Here is a 15,070-nt window from a genome sequence, read left to right on the forward strand (position 1 = left end):
TGCCATGGCAGGACAGTTATTCTGAACTTCATATTTCTTTTTTTTTTTCTAATTTATTACTGTGATTTTGTAGTTTTGAAGGTCTGTAATGTCGGACTTTTTATTTCTTTAACTTTGTGTTTTTTACCGAAAAATTTGTGCTCAGGAATCTGTACCTAGGGACCTTTGTACCTAAAATGGTGCCGTAAGTGGCAATTTGTAAATTTTTCACTGTGTGACAATAAAGCTATTTCAATTCAATTCAATTCCATATTATTTGGGACTACAACAAGTACAAAAAGGTGGATATTGCTACAGCAACTTGCCCTCCTTCATTACGGGGATGGGGAGGAGGTACATAGTTATCTGAGGGGCCAGCGTGGATCAGACTAGTGTCAAGAGCAGGGGTTTTTAATCGCCATCCTGCCTGAGGTGGTTTCAGGACCCACTTCCAGACTCTCCCCCTGGTGAGGGGTGACAGGCTGTGGGCACTCAGGCACAGAACCTGAAGAAGGAAGGAAGGAGATTCTGGAGTTTGTCTTCAGGAGGAGAACATAGAACATAGAACAGTACAGCACAGTACAGGCCCTTTGGCCCACAATGTTGTGCCAAAATTTTACCCTAATCCTAAGGTCTGTCTAACCTCCAACCCTACCTTATACTATCATCCATGAGAAGGGGAAACAAGGAAGCTGGCAGGGTTTAATGAGCAGACAGATGGAGATAATGCACAAGTTTGGAATTTATTTAATGCAGCAAGTCGCAGAGATCTGGAATGCACTGCCCCAAAGGCTGGTGGAAACAGATTCAATGGGAACTCTCTGAACAGGACTGGATACAGTGTATATGTGAACAGGATAAACTTACAGGGGGAGTGGAATGAACTGGAGAGCTCTCTCAAAGAGCCAGCACAGGCATAGTGGCCTGAGGGGTCTCATTCTGTGTCCTTAAGATTGTGGAAGATTCTCTTGCAAGATTTTTCTCTCCTTTTAAGAATATACCTGTCTGGTGGTTGTACCCTAACTTGGACCCAGCTGCAAACCTTTTGATTTGATTTGATTTATTATTGTCACATGTACCTAGGTACAGTGAAATGTTTTGTTTTGCATGCAGTACAGGCAGATCATAACGTACAAAGTGCATTGGGGTCATAGAACAGAACGAGGAATACAGTGTTACAGCTGCAAAGAAGGTGCTCAAAGAGTGGGACCAACATAATGTAAGATTTGTGAGGTCCATTCAGAAGTCTAATAACAGCAGGGAAGAAGCTGCTCTTTAATCTGTTCATACTTTTATATCCTCTGCCCGACAGAAGAGAGTGGAAGAGAGTATAATCAGGGTGGGAGGGATAGTTAATTATGTTGGTCGCTTTCCCGAGGAAGCAGGAAGTATAGATGGAGTCAATGGATGGAAGGCTTGTTTGTGTAATGGACTGGGCTGCGTTCACAACTCTCTGTAGTTTCTTGCTGTTGCCCAACCTGAATATGTGCTGGCCACGAATGGAGTGGAAGGTGAGTGGTCAGTGTGACTGGGGCTGCACAAAGTTCTTTCACCACACAGCTTCGGTTTGATTCCAGCCCCAACTGGTGAGGTAGAAATCTCCTCTCGCTGGTGGCTGCATCTGATCTCCCTCAGGTTCCTCTCCTGGGAGGGGAACCTCTTGTTGGGAACCATTCTGTACAATTGGCAATTCCATGTGTGTAAACTTGAATTTGTTTGTACAATGAGACAGTGAATATTAGCAGGTCACCAGGTGCTGACGAAGTTTCCAATGATATAAATTATGGTTACAGTAGTCAGACGCCTCATCCCAGACTGAACCAGGGACCTTCCTGGACTTGTTGTCTCAGTTGCTCAATGACAGTGAAAGTATATTAGATGGACAGGAACAAAAACAAATTTTCTGGAAAAGTTCAGCAGGTCTGGCAGCATCTGTAAAGGAGAAAACAGTTTTTCCACCTTTTCTACTCTTTTCCACCCTCTTCCGTCAGGCAGAGGAAATCTGTTTTCTCCTTCACAGATGCTGCCAGACCTGCTGAGCTTTTCCAGCAACTTTGTTTTTGTTCCTGATTTACAGCATCTGCAGTTCTTTCAGTTTTTTATCAGATGGACGGAAGGGGCTTGTTGTGATTTAGCAGCCCAGTTTATACACCATGGTATCGCAGCCTTCACTCAGTTGGCATAATTCCTGGTTTTCTGCTGGTAGGTCAAGCCCCAGTACAGGGATTTGAGTGTAATGGTTGAGGTCATGCCCCAGTGCATTACTCAAAGAGTGCTGCACTGTTGGAGGTGATGTCTTTCGGTTGAGATATTAAACGTAAGCTTTGTTTACTATTGATGTGAAGGCTCCTATTTGGAAAAAGAGCAGGGGATTAAATCCAAAGTCCTGTTCAATGTTTATCCCTCAAACCAATGTCACAAAAACAGGTTACCTAGTCATGTTCATTGCTGTCTGTGTGAGTTTGTTGTATGCCTATTGACTGCTGTGTCCCTAGTGTTACAACAGTGGCTGCCCTTCAAAATTATGCAATTAGCTGTAAAGCAATTTGGGATGACCTGAGGTCATAAAAGGCGCCACATAAATGCAAACCCTTTCCTTTCTTATATTGACTGAACCTTCTGGAGAAAGATGAAAAAGATGGAGGACATTCTTTCAACTCTGAGATTCCTCAAGACTTGTGGAATGCCACGAGTGCATTTAATGAATAAAACTTGTTTCGACTTATAAGTAGACAAACTGAAGTAACCCCTCCAGGGTTTATCAGCCTCCCTCTTTCCCATTATAACTGCAAGATAAACTCTTCCTGACATTAACCACTGTCAGCATTTGGAACCAATTGAGAGCCACCTTGGACTAAGACACTGTAATGTTCCCCTTCAGGCCACATAGGCTGAACCACTTAGTGATCCTGCCCCCACCCCCTACTTTCAGTTGCCACCACAAAAAAAATCTCATCAGAATTGATGGGAAGTTATACATTTTGCCCCCTCTTGGCCACTAAACAAAACAAGTATGTGCACTAGATTCTTTCAAATTAGACATTATTTCATATAAGAACAGAAGTATAGACAGTTTAAAATTTAAATGAATGTTACAAGGGAACATTTTTACTGAAACATTCCAAAATCTTGTTTAAAGGTCATCACGTACTTCACTTAAATCCATATTAATCAAGCATAAATTTGTGAACATTGTTGTTGCTTGTCCCCTTGATAACCATTGTGCCCTGCATGAGAGCTGCTCTAGTTGTCCCATCTTACACAAGTTATGGGCATAAATATTTGTGAACTGAGGCTAAGTTTAACTGGGCAGAGTGATCCCCCGTGCTCCCACAGGCTTCAGAGATTGGGTCAACTTGCAGCAGCTCCCCCAACGCTCTGCATATGGACCTCCAGAGGTGCCTTCCAAACCCAGGTGCAAGAAGGCAGTCTACGTGCAGTGTTTCTCCCAAGACAATTTGCCCAGCATTGAGGTCCTAATCACTTGAAGCCAGTCTGCAGGATACAGTACGACTGACCGTAAAGATAAGGGTCAGTGAGGAAAGCACCAGTCACATCAAGAGACTTTGAGGGGAGGTAAACTTGAGGTGTCAGAGGAAACAACACAAATCTCCAAACAACCCATCCACTGAACCCTTCAAGAACTGACTGTGGCCATCTCAGAACCCCTCAAACCTGGGGGACTGCCTCAGAAGGTTGGAGAAGCTGGGGATGAGGGCTCTGATCTGTTCTCTCCTCTGGTTTCAGCCTGAGTGCCAGGACATTGCTTGTTAGACCAGATTGCAACCACTGTGGACTCCTCACTTTGAGAACTATTGCACTCAGGCAGCTCTAACTCTGCGGATGTGCCCACTAGAGAGCAGCACAAGCCTGCCTCTCCCACATGAAAACACAAGCAGTTTGCAATGTGAAAGAAGGGCTAATAGTAGAGATGCCAATTGACTGCTGTTTACTTGATGGTTGCAGCTAAACGGGCCCAGGGTCCAGCAGGTGGAAGCAGTATATTGCAGTGTGGAAGTCTTTCCCATCTCTTTGTTCTCCTCTTAGTCAATCTGTCCATCAACACAGCATAATACCAGCATTCCACCCAACTCCATCACTATTCTCACCCAGCGAGTTAGGTTAAAATTGCTCCCTCTAAAGTGCTGAAAGCAGATCCTACTGTACATCTTGGAAGTCGTTACTGGACAGGAACCAGATTGGGAAACCTAAAGTAGATGTAGAGGTAAAGGTCAGTGATAGAGAGGCAGAAACACATCGCTGGGGTCAATGAGACATATACAAAAACACAAGGGCTAATATGAAGGATGTGACATGTAGAGTTCTAGGGTCACTTGGGCTACTTACAACTTGAATGGGATGTTAAACTGAGGTCCCACCTGTCCTCTCAGACTGATATAGCATATCCCATGGCACAGTCTTGGAGAAGAGCAAAAGTGCTCTCCCCTGTGTTCAGGTCAATCCCGCAATCAAATCAGAAAAGCAGATTAGCTGGTCATGATCACAAAGCAGCTTGTGGGAGTTTGTGCAAATTCGCTACCTCATTTCCTACACCACAACAGTGACTACACTTCAGAAAGACTTCAGTGGCTGTAGAGTACATCAGGGCACGGTGATGTTGTGGAAGGCGCTATATACAAGCAAGTCGTTCATTTCTGTACAACTGTAGCGAATTACCTGCAGACGCAGACTGGGCAGCTGTGGTATTGGTTTCATGACAAATCAAACGCTCACTTCACACAACAACAGAATTGTTACGGTGTAGAATGGGGGCCATGTGGCCCATCGGGTCAGAATTGGCTCTCCTAGGTGAGCCTCATTACTTGCTCAAGCCTTCCCCCAATAATAACTTGTATTTAGATAATCATCGAACACCCTCTTGGGAATGCTTCGATTCTCCGACCACAACACCATGTCTCAGAGCTCAATGATAATTAGTTTTATGTTGCTTACACACCCTGAATTTTTTTGAAGTTCGAGGCAGGAGTTGCCAGTTTCTGACCTTTGACCCATATTCTCTTGCAATTCACTGATTCATCAGGAAGGGTTGTGAAAGTCAGCTGTAAAAAAACCCAGGGATGAGGAGTCATGGAGAGGGTGTTCATGCCCAGAGAAGATGCCTTACTGTGAAGCCAGAGCATTGGCACTAGCTGATAGCAAAGGGGAACTGGCAGGAGACAATGACAAGGTGAGACACGGCAAGGGAGAGAGAGTTGTGCAGGAATCCACACACACATACACAGACACACACACGTACAGACTGATATGTACCACTGAGCTGCTCTCTTAATCCCTCCAGCAGTCACTTTCAACATCAGCCAAAACCAGCCAACGTCTTGCTGTGATAACAAGGTGTAGAGCTGGATGAACACAGCAGGCCAAGCAGCATCAGAGGAGCAGGAAGGCTGACGTTTCGGGTCTGAACCCTTCTTCAGGAAAAATGACAAAAAAAAATCTTGCTGTGTCAGCCTCATTCAGCACAGGACAAGGAAGGTGGTTCGGAGGGTGTGGGCGTGGGGGTCATGAGGTGGTGGAGGGGAACTGGGTAACAATGAACATCATGAACACAGAGTCACTCACCTATGGGTGGAGGTACCGGTTTTACAAGCGAAGCCAGCCATTCTCCATTGCGACACATGTTGGGCAGACTTTTATTTTCAAAAAAAAATTGTGCTTTCTGCAATAGTGAGTAACAGCAGTGTCGCAATAACTCACAGACAGTCACAACACCTTACTGCAGTGACTGCATGCCTCACGTATCTTGGGGAAAGTCCGTGATAACGTCTCCTCGGCTCCAGATGAACAAACGCGAGGGGCCAGCTCATCGGGCGGTGTCACCTAAACTGACAGTGGTCATACCAGGCAAACCAGCAACACCCACCGAGCCCGTATCTTATCTGAGGGAGTCACCTTAACTATTTGAGAGACGCTGGAAATGTCAATTCTTGAAAACAAAAATCAAAATTCTCAAATCCCTCCCTGGTTTCACCTCTCCCTGTCTCTCTCATCTCCTCCAACCTCTGGGAATTCTGCCCCCTTGATCATCCTCAAATTCAAACATTGCACCATTGACGGCTGTCCCTTCAGCTACAACAGCCTTAAATCTCTGCTCTTTCCCTCCCCTCCAGCCTTAAGACACCTCAACACCCACCTCTGACCAGTTTTTTTTTACATCTGGCCTTGCGTAGCTCAGTGTCAAACTTTGTTGTCGAATATCACACCCGCGGAGAGCTTTGTGATTTCTTTTTCTTTGCCAAGATATATAAATGCAGGTTGTTGTTGTATAGTGTATGCAGCGTTAAAAGGAGCGCTAACACTGCAGCCCGTGTACAGTTACACGATCCCACTTCCAGCCACATCACCGTGCAGTTTGTATATGGAATTACTATGAAAAGTGTATGATTGTGCTGCGTCAGTTACGGAGGTGATGTTTCTTTAATTAAAGGAACAGGGTCTTCGCTTGCACATTGCTGTGTTTTTTTCTCTCTCTGAGAGAAGATTGCCCTGCATATATTTAAATTAGAAATGATTTGCAAAACCATCTTGCTGCGTACAGAACGTTTGTCAGTCTCTTTTCCAGATTATTGCATTTGTTGTGCAAACGAGTATCCTCAGTGGTTGCTGCACTGTGCAGAGCTGGAAGAGCTGGGTGCGAGCGAATACAAAGTTGGAGACAGAAAGAGAGAGAGAGAAAGAGAGGCAGCCTCCAGTTTTGGTGCAGAGGTTGGCTTGTTGCGGGCTGGCTCCAGGGGGAGGGTGAGAGACACAGAGAGAGGGAGGGGGCGGTGTGGGTTGAGGGCTCGCCTTCACACAATAGTACCGAGAGGATCAGCTCCCACTCGACATTTAGACTCGTCAATCAGGATTAATGGACCCGCTGTATAAAAACTCATCGCGGCTTCTCGAACACACACACAAACGCTTCCAGCTCTTTTATTTATATGGATGTTTCTGTGGCTCATTGCCTTGCGACCATTAACCTTTGGTTGATCCTGGACAGAGAACAGAAGAAAGAAATAAAATGTTGAAAAGAAAAGCTCGTGGCTTTTAGAAAGAACAAGTGAAATTGACTGAACAGGAGACAGTGAAATTAACACGCACTTTAAAAGGGGGCACAGAGGAAAAAAAAACTTTTTTTTGCTAAACTTGCAAGAGGACCGGTTGCAGTTCCCCTTTTTTTTCCTCCTATGTGTGTTTGTGTGTCGTTGTTTTAGAATGAACACACAGATGGACTGGAGGAGCCTGGCTTCCCTCCTGCTTTTCCCCGTGCAGATGGTTTTCTACGTGGTGAAAGCCGCCGTGTCGCTGCTCCTGCCGGCCAGACCGAGGGAGTTGAGCCGGGACACGGTGCTCATAACCGGGGGAGGCAGGGGAATCGGCCGCCACCTCGCTCTGGAGTTCGCCAAGCAAGGGGCGAGGAAGGTGAGTGTGTTGTGTGTATGTGTCTCCCTTTCTGAATTGTAAGGCTGCACAGAGCAGTTCTCAAATGCTGTGAATGCATTTCGTGAAGAGAGAGAGGGAGACAGCAGTAAGTAGAAGCGGATTACTGCAGATGTTGGAATTTGTACTGAAAACAAAAAAAAACCCGCTGGAAATCACTTCATGTCAGCTCTGATGAAGAGTCATCCAGATTCCAAACGTTAGCTTGCTCTCTATTCACGGATGTTGCCTGGCCCACTGTGATTTCCAGCATTTTTTTTTGTTTACAGACAACAGTAGGTGATGGGTAGGAGGAATGGGGGTGTGGGGGGGGCGGTGGGGAAGCTGTGGGTTGGGTGTCTTTTACAGGGACCCAAAGGTTTTGTTTCTGATCACAGATTGGAACTAGTCCTGTAGAAATGTTAGCATGCCCTATGAGAAAGTTGCTTCTATCTTCTTTTTTAAAAAAATGAAAACGACATGTGTATCTTTTTAAAATTTTCCCCATGCAGAGGGTTAGAGCAATGGGGGAGAGGGCTGTCCTCAAATTCAGCCCCCAAACACTTCCCCCCCCCCCCCCCCCCCCCCCCCCCCCGCCAGGACTGTGCTTATCCCGTCTGTTCTGAAGAGATTAAAAACCTGCAGTAGGGCAGATGGAGAGTCAGGCGGTGAATTTTTTTATATTTCAAATATGTACTTTATTCATAAAATATGTGTATATATACAGTCACAGACGTAGTTCGGTTCTGCAGAGTAGCATATCAAGGAAACAAACAAACATTGGAATTTGGCTCTATCCAAAATCCAAAGACTTTTCTTACACATGCAATATTATATTTACATACATTTGAGGCAGCAGGAGGCGGTGAATTTTGTGACGGGAAGAGTTTGAAGGCTGTTGTGTTGAAAATGGGAGGATTGCTGTTCTGGCTGTTAACTTGTGCCGCTGTTAGAATGTAGCTCCGAGGAGCTGCTATTCCGGACACCGAACCTGCTAATAGGCGCGTCGCTTATGCTTTTAGAGAGAGAGACAGAGAGAGAAATCTAGGCATATTTAATTGCAGGGAATGTGTGCTAATTTCTGCTCGTATTTAGCAGCGAGGCTAATGCAGTGTGTATTGTAAGAGAGTCCCCTGACGTTTCACTAACAGCAGCCTGTATATGGGCTGTACTTAGCTCACCGCCCCCTTGGAGAGCACAATGTTTAATTATTTAAATGCGCTGGCCAGTGTTCCTTCCAGAACCAATGATATTAAATGACTGGGGTGGAGCGAGGTGGGCGAATGCACCGCCGGCAGAGAGAACGGGAACCCTCGGGTTTTATCCCGAATGCTCTGAACTGAGTCTGCAGCCAGTTCAGCAGAGTTAGCATCTCCAGTGCCAGGGAGCTGCATTCAGCATCTGGTGCTAAACGAATGCAAATTGCAGCCGGGTTGTTGCCCACTGCTGCCAGGTTACTCCCCTCAGCCCCTGTGGAAGAGAGAGTTTGTGGGTGGACAGTGGGTCAGATCAGTTTAGAGTTGGTGCTGATGTCCTACACTCCCCGGCCAGCAGAGCCCCGTGTCGCCTGTCAGCTCTTGGTGTTCACACTCACTGCAAGCCCAAACCAGCAAGATGTCTCTTTGTGGGGCAAGAGCCGATTAAAACAACAACAACCTCCTTCAATCACATTTGACACTGAAGCTGTTTGATTGGACCTGGACCCCCGGCCCCCTCCGCCCCACTGAGTTTGATCTGATTTCTACCTTCAACTTTAATCTACTCACCCTGATACTGTCATACCCTAACAAAAAAAAATTGAGCAGTCTCTGCTTTCAAATGTTGAATTCCCAAGGCCTCATTTTTTTTACCAGGGGGATTTCTGAACTTCCTCTCCCCTGTGGTTTAATATCGTGAATGAGCTCACTTTAACACGAAGGATATTCACACAAGTGACCTTGCCACCCTCAACCTTTATTCTGAATTCACCACACCAGAGGAAATAGGTTATTTATATCTTTAAACACCCAAGTAACAGGCAGATTATTATCCAATGATATAATACTCAGTGTACCCCACGCTGGGAGAGCTCTTGTGGTGCAGTGGTACTGTCCCTACTTCTGGGCCATGAGGCCTGAGTTCAAGTCCTACCTACACCAGAGGTTTGTCATAACACGCCTGAAAAGGCTGATTAAAAATGTCTACACTGTGATGGAAGATGCAGCTGTTTCAAACATTTTAAAAAATTAATCCTAACAGGAAGAAACCAGAGATTGTGATGTCAGGTATCATACACTGCTTAGGGGCCCCCAAAATATGTTTATAGTTCGAGTACCTGTTGAATAAATGCCTCGTCGCAATGATCTAATTATGAAATGAAAGTACATTTTTGCCAGTCAGCCAGGGTACTAGCTGGTGCTGAAGGGGTTAAACTACACGTCTGGTCATGGAGCATTCCACTTGGATGAGATGCTGGAGGGGTGCCTTGCCAGCTCGAGCTCTCTCCCCATATCATTCAAAGACCAAAAAGTGGACCTTGCTCAATTTCCTCAGATAATTAGTTCCCCTTAATCCGGTGATCTGTCCTGCAGTAATATCCTCCAACAGATGATCAAAAAAAAGTGAAACCAAAGCTCAGGCAGATGTAGAAGATTCCTAAGCGCCTTTGAAGAAGAGCAGGGGCAGTATTCCCAATATTTTGATCAGTATTTGACCCTTGGTCGATATCTAAGAAACAGATTATCGACTGATTATCACATTGCTACTTGTGGGCTCTTGCTGTGCATGAATTGGCTGCCCCGATGTCTACATTGTAAGAGTGACTACTCTTCAACAGCACTTCGTTGGCAGCAAAAATCTTTTGAGACATTGTGGTTCTGAAAAAATGCTGTATGAATACAAGCTTATAAAATATGACTTGATTTCACAGTTGAAAGCAAATGTTGGAACTAATTGAAGGATTTGCCTCATAGAATCTCCCAAGAGTGATTTGCACGCTGGTGTCTAAACATGGAGGACCTGTACTGTCTGTTTTAATGTGAGTTGTGTTTCCATTCTAGTAGTGGATTGCATTCCTGAAGCACATAGGAACTGGAGGTGTATAGTAGCTGCAGGGCTTCTCAAAGTTGCAACATAGTTTTCAACATTTGAAGTGAAACAGCAACTCACATCAAACCGGATGGGTGTAATAACCAATAACCAGGTGGAAACCGATATCCATTTCAAGCCCACCGACTCCCACAGTTACCTAGAATACACCTCCTCCCACCAACCTTCCTGCAAAAATGCCATCCCCTGTTCCCAATTCCTTCGCCTCCGCCGCATCTGCTCCCAGGATGAGGCATTCCACTCCCGTACATCTCAGATGTCCTCGTTTTACAAGGACCGCAACTTCCCCCCCCACAGTGGTCAGGAACGCCCTCGACCATGTCTCCCACATTTCCGCAACTCATCCCTCACACCCCCACCCCCCCGTAATAACAACCAAAACAGAATCCTTCTTGTCCTCATGTACCACCCCACCAACCTCCGGATCCAACGCATCATCCTCCGACACTTCTGCCATCTGCAATCCGACCCCACCACCAAAGGCATTTTTCCTTCCCCACCCTTATCTGCTTTCCGGAGGGACCACTCTGTCTGGGACTCCCTTGTCCGCTCCACACTCCCCTCCAGCCCCACCACACCCGGCACTTTTCCCTGCAACCGCAGGAAGTGCTACACCTGCCCCTACACCTCACCCCCATCCCAGGCCCCAAGAAGACTTTCCACATCAAGCAGATGTTCACCTGCACATCTGCTAGTGTGATATACTGTATCCGCTGTTCCCGTTGTGTCCTCCTGTACATCGGGGAAACCAAGCGGAGGCTTGGGAACCGCTTTGCAAAACACCTACGCTCGGTTCGCACTAAACAAGTGCACCTCCCAGTCGCGAACCATTTCAACTCTCCCTCCCATTCCTCAGACGACATGTCCATCCTGGGCCTCCTGCAGTGCCACAACAATGCTACCCGAAGGTTGCAGGAACAGCAACTCATATTCAGCTTGGGAACCCTGCAGCCCAATGGTATCAATGTGGACTTCACAAGCTTCAAAATCTCCCCTCCCCCTACCGCATCCCAAAACCAGCCCAGCTCGTCCCTGCCTCCCTAACCTGTCCTTCCTCCCACCTATCCCCTCCTCCCACCTCAAGCCACACCCCCATCTCCTACCTACTAACCTCATCCCACCCCCTTGATCTGTCCGTCCTCCCTGGACTGACCTATCTCCTCCCTAACTCCCCACCTACACTCACCTTTACTGGCTCCATCCCCGCCTCTTCGACCTGTCTGTCGCTTCTCCACCCATCTTCTCTATCCATCTTCTATCCACCTCCCGCGCTCTCCCTATTTATTTCAGAACCCCCTTCCCCTCCCCCATTTCTGATGAAGGGTCTAGGCCCGAAACGTCAGCTTTCCTGCTCCTCTGATGCTGCTTGGCCTGCTGTGTTCATCCAGCTCCACACCTTGTTATCTCAGATTCTCCAGCATCTGCAGTTCCTACTATCTCTTAAAAAAAGCAAATTTTTTCCTAAACTGATTGCTTTTGTTCTTTCATAATTCTGCCAGATCTCTTGTTCTTTTGTATTCATTTACTTTGTTCTTTGCCCTGTATCTCTTTTTGTATCTAATTCTTTCTTTCTTCCTCTCACTTTCTACCCTATTCTGGGTCTGTATTTGCTGTTTCTTGTTGCTGGTGTGTGTTGTGTTTTGCTTGTTGTGCTTCCTGTCTATTTTGCTCAGGGTACAGCTCCAGACCAAGTGGGACTTGAGCCCTGGGCCTCCCGGCTCAGAAACGGGGACAGTGCCACAAAGTTTGCTGAATGTTTTAAAAGCCTCTGTTTCGCTAGAATAGCTGGAGGAGCACCTTGCAGTTTAGTCACAGCCTTGGGTTCAACAGGAGGTCAGCTGAGTCCTGCTGATGTCATTAATCTTGTTTACCACTTAGAAAGGAAACGCACATCCAGTGGGCATAGGAGGAGGGCTGGGCAGGGTGCATGGGGGTGCTATGCAGGCTGCAGCTGGTTCATTCAGATCCTGGTGAGACCCTTCCTTAAAGGACACCAGCAGCAAGCATGTTGCTGTATTTATTTTTAGCCAGTTAGGTGGGACTCAAGGCATTCTGCAAACACACACTTTTGACCTGGAAGGGACAACCTGTTTTACTGTTTATTAGAGCCGTCACACCTCAACAACACAAGCTTGTCGAGCCGGAAAGCCCATTCAAACTCCGATTGAATTTGTTGCTGTACATCAAAGACTGCATTGCATTTATTTTCCAAATTATATATTTGAAAGAAGTTAGTCTGTTGGATTTCCAGTGTCCGAATGCTCCCAGAGTGCTGGCTCTTTCCAGTGACCTACAGGCTCCCATCGCCCCTGACAGCTCGCCAGGAACAGCTATTCCTGTGTACGAAACTGGAAGGCTGTTTTACCAAATGTGGTCCATTGCAGGCCCAGTGGATGCATTCTCAAGAACAGGTTTGAAGAATAGTGACCCGGACTTGAACAGTAGCCGCACTCAGTTTCTCAAACTCTGGAGCTTGAGATCAATTGTAAACATCTCTCCAGCGTTCCTGGCTGTAATATCTTACTGGTTCACAACATCTCTCCCCACTCCCCCATTCTAGTGCCCATCTAGGTTAGGCACTAGTTATACCCAAGATAAAGTAATCCAATCAACTGTTGTAAAGATCTGTCCTTCACTTCCTTTTTGCAATGATAATTAATTACATTTTGCTTACTTTTCCTCCCCCTTTTAAAAGAAAAAAGATCAAAGTGGAGCCTTCCTTTGTAATTATCAAATCAACATGATTGTGTGATATTATTGGCTATACCCAAGTACAGGCTTGTGCCCAGGTTTAAATATTCGTGAACTCTTCCCAGATTTGTAATTGAGCTAAATACTCAAAATGATATCCTATTGTATATCCCCATACACACTCTGCAAACGAAACTGCCTTTCCCAATACTGACGGTGTCACTCGCTCAATACTTTGGGGTGGGTAGGTGGATGGAGATATCTGGGAGGGGAACATACAGAAGTGTGCAAGGCTAAGCTGCTCTGTGTTGGAGGTGACCTCTGATTGACCCTGGCTCATTGCTAACAGGCTTGGCTGTGCTGACTCCTATTTGATCCCTTCGCTCCTCTCGCACAGATCACCAGCTCTTGCACTTCATTTCAGCAAATCACAATGAGACATCCCCACGCAAGCTACCCTTGTGTTTTCTCTTTCAACTTGCTCACTTGTATTCTCTTGGTCATGGCCTCTTGTTCTCTTCATTACTGCTGGTCTCTCTCTCTCTTGTTTATACTAGAGCCTTGTCCACAGCACAGATCACATCTTGCCTGCTGTACTGGTACTGGCTTAAGCCAAAAAAAAAGTTTACAAAATAAATTGCTGTGTATGTACAGTGATTATACACAAGTGGTTATTGTGGTATCTGACTCCTGTTGCTGGGTATGGCATCCCTAACCAGGAGGATGATTTTTACATGAGAGGAGAATTGGGTCGTGCCATCTGGCATTTCCGTGTCACCACTGATTTAACACTGAGACTTCTGGTGGTGGGACAGACTGCCATACAGCCTGGGTTCAAGTCCTACCTGCTTCAGAGGTGTGTAGCAACTTCTCCGAACAGCTTGGCTAGAAAATATCTAGATTACCATTCACTGCTTGGATTCCAAAGTGAGAATGGCCACTTCACAGGGCATTTGTTCCCCAGCACCTGCCTTTGGGTAATTCTATTAGTCTTTCAGTGGCTGAGGGCAGTCTGCCACAGTGATGGATTCACTCTGGACCTAAAGGTGAAGTGGCCATAGTCTTACTAGACCATAGAGCTGCTGTCTCAATAGAGAGAGACCATTTGAGGTGACTTTAGTGTGGGGCTTTAATGAGGACTGGACCTCCTGGGGGCTGGGTGTACCGTGGGGTGGGATATGCCTTCAATTTTGTTCTGCCCCTGGTTCTAAACAATCATTTGCATGTCCTTCGTGTCCCCGTGCAGTGTCTGTAACTATTCCTGGGGTGTCTGTGCTGTGTAAACTCTAAACTCTACCCCATACTGAAGAAACGTGGTGTCACTGCGCTGCGACACTACTGATTGTGCACTTGCTGATTCTCGCTGGCAGGTATACTGCCCAGGATGCCTGTGACGCTGCTGTAGTTGAACAGCCTGTCAATGCTGACAGGGCTAGTTTGTGGAGAATAGCTACAAGTTTGAGGGGTGGTTATTGCCAGTGAGGCGGGAGTGAGGATGGAAGATTGGGGGGAGGTTTGAGGTGCTGCTATTGGAAGGAGTGGCTGTATTCCACTGTCTGTGTCTGTGTGCGTGTGTCTCTCTCTGTCTGTCTCTGTCTGTGTGTGTGTGTCTCTCTCTGTCTGTCTGTGTCTGTGTGTGTGTGTCTCTCTCTGTCTGTCTGTGTGTGTGTGTCTCTCTCTGTCTGTCTGTGTCTGTGTGTGTCTCTCTCTGTCTGTCTGTGTCTGTGTCTGTGTGTGTCTCTCTCTGTCTGTCTGTGTCTGTGTGTGTCTCTCTGTGTCTGTGTGTGTCTCTCTCTGTGTCTCTCTGTGTCTGTGTGTGTCTCTCTCTGTGTCTCTCTGTGTCTGTGTGTGTCTCTCTCTGTGTCTCTCTGTGTCTGTGTGTGTCTCTCTCTGT

General features: G+C 46.4%; 2 protein-coding genes across 5 annotated transcripts in view; one reads left to right on the forward strand and one right to left on the reverse strand.

Annotated features, from left to right (window-relative positions):
* The window catches only part of aadacl4 (arylacetamide deacetylase-like 4), a 31,050-nt gene extending 25,257 nt beyond the window's left edge, over positions 1 to 5,793 (reverse strand). Inside the window, exons 1-2 of one of the 4 annotated variants that reach the window (XM_048614998.1) lie at positions 5,560 to 5,793; positions 4,657 to 5,039 (exon numbers count right to left, since the gene is read on the reverse strand). In XM_048614998.1, the coding sequence (XP_048470955.1) occupies positions 4,657 to 4,695 (39 nt within the window). In that variant the 5' untranslated portion in view covers positions 4,696 to 5,039; positions 5,560 to 5,793. The other 3 variants (XM_048614995.1, XM_048614994.1, XM_048614996.1) reach the window with 3 other exon arrangements.
* A 63-nt stretch (positions 5,794 to 5,856) lies between these two features.
* The window catches only part of LOC109924401, a 22,944-nt gene continuing 13,730 nt past the window's right edge, over positions 5,857 to 15,070 (forward strand). The window contains exons 1-3 of the mRNA XM_048614897.1: positions 5,857 to 7,401; positions 10,350 to 10,414; positions 12,592 to 12,896. Coding sequence (XP_048470854.1) covers positions 7,195 to 7,401; positions 10,350 to 10,414; positions 12,592 to 12,896 — 577 coding nt within the window. The 5' untranslated portion in view covers positions 5,857 to 7,194. The remainder of the gene's footprint in view (positions 7,402 to 10,349; positions 10,415 to 12,591; positions 12,897 to 15,070) is intronic.

The sequence above is a fragment of the Rhincodon typus genome, chromosome 31, assembly GCF_021869965.1.
Source record: "Rhincodon typus isolate 14 chromosome 31, sRhiTyp1.1, whole genome shotgun sequence".
Classification (NCBI taxonomy): domain Eukaryota; kingdom Metazoa; phylum Chordata; class Chondrichthyes; order Orectolobiformes; family Rhincodontidae; genus Rhincodon; species Rhincodon typus.